Below are 10,217 nucleotides of genomic sequence, written 5' to 3'. Positions count from 1 at the left end.
TAATAATAAACAAATTCGACATTGATGTTTTTGTTACGCAATCTCTTAAATTTATTGTACTTTTAAATGTTTTTTTTTTTTTTACCTCCCTTCGGAGGTTTATTTTTTTGATATTACACAACGATTGTCGGGATCAAATCCACAAGAGAGTTGTAGAAAGCAGGACTCTTCCATTCATTTTTACATACGAATCCGTCAAAATTCTGCAAAAGAAAATCCTAATTACTAAGAAAAAACAGCAGCAATTTTGCCGTTTAAGTGCGAAGAACAATGGGCATCCACAGCGAGGGGTCCATGGAATCGAGTCCACGAATCATAATCGTAAAAGTTAATTGAGATGATTTGATGCAATGCCGCTTCCCCCCCGGGAAATTTTCTGCCGACGCCCATGCGAAGAACCACTATTACGTTACGTAAAAACGAACTTACCGAAGCTGTAATCTACGTCCAGTTCGTGGAAGGACGTAGAGAAGCAGGAGCATACGGGAAACCAAAACACAGCAGCATCTGGTAGATCTATGCAAGCACCCCATGCAAAATTTAAACTGACGCAGTCGACTTTGCACTGCTCGCTGCTGTAATCGTCGGTGCAGTTTCTCAAGTAGGCCGACGGCCTGTAAGGAACTGTGAACGTGAAAACGTCAAATTGCGATTCCGTTAATTCCACCCGCCATTAAGTAAAAAAAAAAAATAATAATAAAAGCGCGAAACTCACACGATTCCGTTCCGGCATGCCGAATAGTGAACAGAAACAACGCATAAATCGCCCACGACATACTGAATTTTTTCGACGATTCCTTTTTAATGAAATCCGGTTAATAGAAAATGTAGTAATAAAACCATTAATTTAAATTAAAAGTCTCCGAAAACCATTTAATTTTTTTTTATGACTGCAGCAGATTTAAATATAAATCTGATTTAATTATCAAATTACATCTAGCTTGTACACAAATATTAATCGTTTTTTTTTTAAAAAACAAAAAGACAAGACAAAACTCACATAATTAAGTAGCACGAATGTTTAATTATCATCATCATTATTATTATTTTTTCTCATTGCACAATGACAGAGGCTCACATTAACCTTGTGTATACAAAACAACCCTCGATAGGGGTGAAAGCAATATCATAGGATTATTTGATATTTTTGTCCCTACGACATTTCATATGATCAGTACATCCACATAACATCACTAATTACAATCAGTATGAGGTAATAATATCAACGAGAACTGCGGTTCCCCCCCTCGGGCAGTCTAAGTCCTCATCAAAAAAGAACTCGACGGAGCTCAGACTCAGCATCGATCATATTAACTACAAAAGATGTTTATGAAAAACATTTTATATATATATATATTTTTTTTATTATTATTATTTTTACATATAATAAACTGAATCTGGCTCTGCAGTTCGCAACACATGGATTTCAAAATAATAATAATAATATTGACCAGAACGTAAACCCTAGTCTGGAGGGTTGGATAAAGTATAATATACATTGTTTACTCCTCCGGCGTACTATAAAATGATATTAATAAATTAAAATGTACAGTATACAAGGAATTCTTCTTCTCTTCCCTAACACGAAAAAAAGGAAGACTTAAATTAACATACGATTTCCTCATACACTTTTATTTTTTTCTCTCCCCCTCCTACAACGTGCATGGCCTTGTTCCGGTTTTAAAAACTAATTCCCTACAGCTTAGCCGGAAAATCGAAATTAATAAGGGGGAAAGAAATTTGATATGCTGGCATTTTTTGGCAAAAAACAATAAAACAAATCGTGTGTTGTGTGTGTATGTACGATGCTATTATGACTGAAAAAATGGCTCCAAGTAAACCGATCTAGCCTAGAGATTTAGGTAAACACAAAGAAATTTCGATAAAATTTTTTTTTCCTTTTTCCCTTTTTTTTTTATACAAATAGCAAAAGACCAGTATGACAAGAATATACACTTTTGACATCAACAATTATACTGTACAATTCTTTATACGGGATTTTATCAAATCAAAAAACGTCTCTCTTACATTCCTGTTTTTACTGTATTCAAATTTAACACTCGTCTGCGTGTATGTATGCGTATATATATCCCTTTAAAATAAATATGGGAAGGAGTAATATACAAGACATATTACCGGCATTAACCTAAAATACACCGAAAAAATGTGCGTTAACGATGCGTTAATCAATGCTAAACTCGTATACACACTTACACACAGTCGAAATTAAATTATAATTATTGAAAATTCCACGTCAGATACAACAAACCAGAGCTATCCGTCCGAAAAAACACAACTGAAATATTTAAAAAAATTAATAATAATAATAATAGTTCTTACCGTGTATAACTTCTCTTCCTATAATTAATTTAAACTGGAAAATTTGGCATGCAAAATGGCACATGAAAATAAAGAAAGAGTATATATATACATATACATATTTATTTAAAATTGATCTAGAGTTATACGACATGCAAATTAAAGAGTTAATGTTCTAAATTGTTGGCTACTTTAAGCAGGCTAATTCATTCTTTTCTAATTTCCACAGTAACCAAACTGGAAAGGTCTATTTATTTTTCTTCTTCACCAGAATGTCAAATCAAGCATCCAGAATTTATTATTATTAATATATCTTAAAAAATGTTTATAGAACAACAGACTTATATGAGTATTATTGTTTTTTTTTGAAAAAATTTGGCTCCAAAAGCTAAAGTTTTTACAATTTATTCCCTATAATATTTTGCTAATAATAGATAGCTTATTCATTAAAAAATTTTTGAAATAGATTCTAGTTTACAACTATATCCATACATTATTATTATTATTTAGTTTAAGTTAATTATTATTTACAAGATTACTAATTATTGATATGTTGTTGTTATTTTGTCTTTCTTTATTCTTAACATTTTTTTTTGATTTAACTAGTTCTAAAATTAATTTAAGAATCGAAAATCATTCCTATATTAATTAGAAATCATAAATGTTCGATAGTTTCCATTTAATGTACAGTAGTGCAGGGTTTGAATACATTTGGTCTTTGTTAAGGTGAAATCAAGAGCAGTTTGCTTTTGAGCTTGCAATGAATTTCTCTCAAGAAATCAAATTAATAAATTCTATCCTCGAGGTGGATGCAATTTGCACCCATTTACCAGGTGCTCCACGACAATTGGCACAAGGTACGTGTCATAGGGTCTTTACAAAATTTTGATTTCACGTTATCAAGAACCAAATTTTTTTTTTTTTAAATATAAATAAGCCGGGAGAAATGTCCAGTTTGGTATAACTGTATTTATAAAACAGGCAAAATAGAGAATGTAACAGAAAGAAAATGTTAACAAATTTCCATGCAGATTACAAGAAAAATGGATTCTCAAAATACAATAATCATAGAATTTAGTAGTAGTTTATAAGATGGATTAACTGAAATAATAAATAGGATTTATCGGTTAAAATTACATCTATAATATGGTACAATACAGTTAATAGTAATGCAAATTATTCAAGCTGAAGATCCTACAAAAGAATTATTTCTCATAAGATTGAAAATATTAAAGATACTGTACTACTGTTAAAGAACTGAAACTGAAACGAATCATTTCTGCATTTGAAGTTCAAAAATTGACTGAAAATCCTGTTTATAAATCCTTTACATATAATATTAAATAATGAAGTTATGTTCAATATTCAGCTTTAGCAGTTTCCCAAAATCTGCACTTGTCTAGAAAAGTACACTGCCAATTACATATAGTAATAAAGATGATTTTTATTAATTATACTTATGAACTTGTCTGTAATAATTTGATTTAAATTTATTATTTATTTACTTGTTTCAAGGATTTCTAAGTTAATTTCCTGACAATTTTCCTCCTCCTCCAAAAATCAATTCTTACAATTCTATAACATTCCTAATAACTAGAGATTAACTATTATTTCTGCTACTTTAAGAAAATAAAAATTCAAAAAAGTAAATATATATCTTTTTTTTTTTCTTATGAAACTAGCACTTATTCTATGTAAAATATGAGCAAATATATACATATTTTTTTGCTATCTTTCTTTTAACAAAGCCCGTCAGAATAATTTTGTAAAAAAACTTTGCTTTGCTTCATTTTGTTTTCGCGTAAAATAAACACTGGATCTTTTCTTTCAAGTAATCTAATTTTGAGAAAGAGGGGATTGATTTGCAAAATTCAAACACTGCATACAACAGGAAACTAATTTGGAGAAAATTTGGGGATTTTATTGCACAGAACTGTCTATCGAGTCCTCAAATAACAAAATTTAAACTACAAAACTTTTTTAATAGAGAATAAATACTTCAAACTGTTGATATTTACTCGAAACATAAATCTTTGGATGGAAAATTTAATGTAACGAGAAAGAAATTTTTCACCCTGCGCATGCAATTCAACATAAAAGCACATTCAACGCTCATACTAATAAATACTAACAATTACACCAACAGAACAGTATTTTCTCAAGTTCAAATCATGTATATCATCTTAAAGCTTCTCATAAAACATTCTAAAAGTCAAAACATTGAATTCTCCAAAAACCCATAGAAATAAATGGCAATGTTTGTAAGTCACATGTATTTTATCATAATATATTTTCAAATACAGAATATTCTTAGAGTCAACTAACTATAGTAACAGAATCCAAAACAAATTAATGTCTATATTAAATTTAACACACTTATGTTTGACAAAGAATATATTAAACTAATTACTTTATTCATTCGTTTAACATTAAAGTTATTAATCAAACTGTTTTAGATTTGTTGCTATAGTTAGGGCATTCTTACAAGCATTAGTCTATGTAAAATGCATATCTGAAGATGGAGCATACTTCAAATGAATATAAAATATTACATGTTTCAAGTTATTTATTTCTATGTTAATCTAAGAGAGTTAATGATGATATTTTTCCCTATCTTAAAACTTGTCTTTACTTTATTAAACTAAATATTTAAATAATTGATAAAAACTTAATTGTAAATCCTGCATACTGACAACTATGCATGTGCATAAATGCACTTGAAATTACAATTCACTCAAGCATTTTCCGTATTATGTCACTTAGTAACAATTGGTCTTCAAAGTCTACTACGCCGAATACATGCATCAAAGTATCATTAAATCTTCATAGAATAGGCATTAGAATATATTCTAGCATGTAGGATATGATCATAATATATTAAATGCATTTTTTTTTAATTATACATTTTTTTTAATATGAAAAATCAAAATCTCAAACAAACATTATTATTTAAATAATTTAAAGATTCAAAAACAAAGATTCTTGCCACAGTATTTTTAAATAGTGTAAATTTTAAATGAAGAAAAAATGTAGCAAATGTTACATATATACATACATACATTTTTTGAACTATCGTCATTCATTTGTCTGTGCATTTTACGCAGAGTACACGCGAAAAGACTATAATTCATTTAAAATTACGGCATTAAATGTACCGTGAGAAGATTCTTGTTTTATTAACTCGTAAAAAATAATAATGTTTGCTTTTTAAAACATTCCTTTTATTTTCATCAATGACCAAAGCATTAACACATTACCATTTTGACCGTTCGGTCATGCCATAGAGAGAACTTTTTTGATTATACAAGCAAAGTCAACTTCAAATTCAAACTGTTATTAAATAAAAAATTAGATTAATCATAAACTTTCAAGTAAATTCACATTCACTATATACATCAACAAATAAATTAACATAAAACATTATTACAAAATTTTTACAACAATTAAAAACTCTGTCGTCTTCGTTTATCCTTTTTAAAAAATACATCTGCGTGTCTCTCCATTAGATTCACAAATTAAATAATATATCCATTACTCATAAATAATTGCAGTTTACTACAGAATCTATTAAATTAAAAACAATGTAGAAGGAGGAATGATATGTTTAATCAATTGGCACGTAAAATAATTCATCCGTTTTTGCATCATTCTTTTTCATTTTGTCCTCATTTTAATTATGCCAATGTATGGATAAGATTTACAATCAATATACTCGATATACAATTTTCTCAAAAATGTTTAGTACCTTTCTTTTATAAATTTTAATCGTTGCTTTTTAAACTGTCCCAAAAAAGTTACCAAGATAGATGAAATGCAAAAAGTCAAATCTTAAACTACAAAATGAAATTTCCTTCAAATATGGGAACAAAGAATTCAGAGATCATTGAACAAAATAGTATTTAGATAAAAACTTTCTGAATGCATGATTTAACTTCTGATCCAAATCTTTAGAAGGAAGCAAAATTAATAATGGATGGGTATAAAAACTTCCCACCAAATAGCTTTGAATAGATTTAAATTTTGACTTGTTCCATTTTAAACTATCACAATCGGTCTTGTTTGAATTTACTCAAATTCAAACCTTTTCTTTAAATAAACAGGCTCTAAAATAAATTTCCAGTAAAGTGACTACAGAATCGATTGCCATTATTTTTTTTTGTTTTTCATTTTTTTTCTGTTTTTTTTTTTTGGCAAAAAGTCGTAACACGGAAGCAATTTATATCATCTACTCTACAGTACTGTAAGAGGAACATGTAAAAGGAGGCACCAAGGTAGTTCGACTGCAGAAGTGCAGAGTGGGTCGCTCATCTGTCCCTGCACACGTCTTGCATAAATCACTAGAACATATATAAAGAATGCTTACGCTATATGTCGGTTTCGTAATCGCCATTTTCTTCTCCGATGCGGTCACACATAGCACCTTTACTTGTTTCAGTTACCCACATTTTGTATAGCGTAACTAGTAAATTTTTCTTATTCGTTCAAAATAAACAGTGATAAAGGATTCACAACTACTCCTATTACTTTATTATTATTAAATTTTTTTTGAATGAAAATAGTACGGAGCAGCTCTCGATTATAATATGATGCTATATTCCAAGATCATTCTATTCATTCGGTTTAAAACATCATAGCAGCAAATATTGTGGAAATCAGAAAAGACTACCCACAGCATCTAAAAAGCTAATTCTAGCAAAAATACTGATGACTTCAAATTACATTGCAAAAACCTGAATTTTTTTAATCTTTTCTCTAGAGCACACATATTTAATCATGACTAGAGAGGTATTACAGACTGATATTGCAGATGAGTTAAAGCTAAAACTCAGCCTACAGCATATAAGAAGAAATAAATACCAATTTTTTTTTTTTAATTAGCAGTTCAACGTAGATGATTTCTTCCTTACTGAGCTGGAAAACCAATTGCTCGACTCAGTTTAGTTTCTTTTCAAGATGAGGTCAATTTCTCTTTTTGTTTTTTTTTCTTTACAAGTTACTTTTTCCCTCACTGTGTAATTATTTGTATAAAAGAGAACGTTCCTGAGCCAGTAAATTAATAATAAACATGAGGCAACATTTCTACAGTTCAGAAATACCGTGGTCCACATTAATGTTGCAAAAAATTAATCTATTCCAGTTTTTTCTTTTCAAATATACACTGGAGTATCTTGACCAGTTAGTAGCCGAAACATTGATGTGGGCATTGTTTTCATGTGAATCTAAAAAATCATGCAATTTATTAAAATCTTGAAAGATTTTTGACCATTACTGATTATCAAATGTTAAGAGTGAGATTGAAAAGTAATAAGACTTGTGAATAATTTAAAAATATCTAAAATGAGAAAAGTCTCTCTTACCTCGCCAATAGACGTTGCAAGTAAATGAACGATTTTTTCATGTGGTACAGCAACAACACTCTGCCCATTAATTTCAATTATTCTGTGACCTACACGTACACCACCCCTTTCTGCTATACCTCCACGAAGTAAACTACATATCTGAGTACAAACAATAATTATATTAACAGATTAAATGTTAACATACATATTCTATTTTTATTCTAAATCAATGTTTATTTTAATAGGTATTTTATTAATCACACAATAAGAAAAAATTCAAGGAAAAATAAAATTCTCCTCAGGTATTTTAATCTTTAATAAATAAAATTACTCAAAGTGCTGGTGTTAAAATAACACCCAAAACATGATTGTAAGTAGTTGAAGTCCAATTGTTATTTTATGTTTAGTTAAAGTTATTTTCTTTTTGGTCATTTTTTAAAACAAACACCTAAGAAATCCCCAAAAATAAAAATGTACTAATTTACATTAGTGACTGATTCTGTGATGCTCAGACATGTCAATAGGACAATGCAGAGTTACACTGATAGACAGATAAAAGATGACACATCTGTTCAACAGTGTGGAACCTTCAATAAGCGATCAGCTCGTAAGAAGCATATTCTTTGTTTAATTATTATATGAAAAAGAATTTTTTTTTTTGGAATATTTGAAATACTCTATATACTTATATAACAACAATGATTATAACAAGAATTAGTAATATTAGATTATATATAAACAATACTGTTCAAAGTAAAAAATCCACAATAATACGAGTGTGATTCAAAAAGTAAGGTAACAAGATCTCTCATGGGTGTCATATTCCTCCTCCTCCCTCCTCTTGTTCATATTTCCCATTAGAGCAGCAGCAGAAAACCACAGCTTTATCACACAGGCCCTTGCAATAACATTTTGAAAATGGCTACACTTACAGAAACATGGTCAAACATGTAAGTGTGTAGTGTGATTTGGTTTGAAGGGCAACTCACTAGTAGAAATTCATCGTCAATTTGTTGAGGTGTACAGTTGTAATGTCATGTCACAAAAACAGCTTGGTGCACTGAGTTTGATAAAGGCAGGACAGACGTGCAAACTGAATTGTTGCGGTGATGTACTAGAACATCCCCCCCTATAGCCCCAACCTGGCACCCTGTGATTTCCACCTCTTCAGATCATTGAAGAAGCATCTGGGTGGTAGGCGATTCCAAACTGATATTGAAGTTCAGCAAGCCGTCATGGCATGGCTGTAGGAACTTGACGCAGATTTCTACTCTGCTGGCATTGATGCTTGGAATAAATGTTTCGGCAAGCATGGTGACTATGTTGAAAAATAATATGTACAGTAATAATCTGCCTGTGAAATAAAATTTGTACAGGAGAGCTCTTGTTACCTTATTTTTTTGAATCACCCTCATATATAAGTGTTATTTTGGATCATTATATTTTGCTTCCTATTAAGTCCAGGCCAAGTACAGTACTTGATTTGAACCCTAAATTGCGTAATCCCGCCTTTTGTATCGCATGGTACGTTACATGATTTCATTAAGGTTATATAGCTGGTGACCATTTTCCATTTCAAGTGGACCTAATTGTCAAATGGAATACCTAGCACAGTGACAGATAGAAAACATCCCAATCCATGCTATCCACAATAAATTTTGGTGTCCAAACTGGATTCATACCCATAGCCTATTGATAGTGGGCCAACATTTTAATCCTTGAAAAGAATAAGAACAGAGAATATAATATGTAGATCTAGATATACCAAATATAGTGACTAATTTCTATTTTAATGTCATTTATAATTAATAATATTTAAAACTTCTGTTAAAAGCAACAGTGGTATTTTGAGAATAAAGCTTTCATTTTCCTTTATTAATATACTTACTGTTCAAATTTTTTTGATCCTTGGTAATTTTATTTAAAATATTTTGAGGTTATTAAATCTGTAAAATTGTATAAACAATGATGCAATCGGAACCAAATTACAGTGTGGTACAAAAAACATCGAAAGAAAAAGAAACAAACGTTTTCAAACCCCTTCTGCATCAGGTTCTTAACCATTCTTAACTCTTAAATAAGAATTAAGAATGGTTAAGAAACCTGATGCAGAAGGGGTTCGAAAACGTTTGTTTCTTTTTCTTTCGATGTTTTTTGTCATACACTGTAATTGGTTCCAACTGCATCATCATCATTAATTCAGTATGGTGAGTAGTTATTTACTCTTTAGCAATGTTTATACAATAGATTTTAGCCGGCAATTTAATAAGAGCAGTAAATTATATTTTAAAAATTTAGATTTAAAACTTATGATTTGATTTAGATTAAACATTGAATTGATCAAGTTAGTATTTTGCAGCAATAATTCCTTTTTAATCTTTTGTTTTGTGTATGAATTTTAAATTTATCTTAATTCTAATAATTACTTTTGTTAACTGATTCATATGACTCCATTTTCACTTATCCTGTTTAAGTAAAACAACTGTTATTTTAGGAGTGAGGATAAGATTTATTTTGGATCCATTAAATAGAAAATGTAGAACATGCCCCAATCTGTTC

The 10,217-nt window shown here is 29.7% G+C and overlaps 1 protein-coding gene across 1 annotated transcript in view; it reads right to left on the bottom strand.

The window, feature by feature from the left end:
- Window positions 1-2,677: 2,677 nt before the first annotated feature.
- LOC111634166 overlaps window positions 2,678-10,217 on the bottom strand; it is a 153,483-nt gene continuing 145,943 nt past the window's right edge. Inside the window, exons 15-16 of the mRNA XM_023378870.1 lie at window positions 7,677-7,817; window positions 2,678-7,538 (exon numbers count right to left, since the gene is read on the bottom strand). Of these exons, the coding sequence (XP_023234638.1) occupies window positions 7,467-7,538; window positions 7,677-7,817 (213 nt within the window). The 3' untranslated portion in view covers window positions 2,678-7,466. The remainder of the gene's footprint in view (window positions 7,539-7,676; window positions 7,818-10,217) is intronic.

This window comes from Centruroides sculpturatus, unplaced genomic scaffold (assembly GCF_000671375.1).
Source record: "Centruroides sculpturatus isolate CEXI.00-Female unplaced genomic scaffold, Cexi_2.0 scaffold922, whole genome shotgun sequence".
NCBI lineage: Eukaryota > Metazoa > Arthropoda > Arachnida > Scorpiones > Buthidae > Centruroides > Centruroides sculpturatus.
This window is presented reverse-complemented; position numbering and strand designations above follow the sequence as displayed.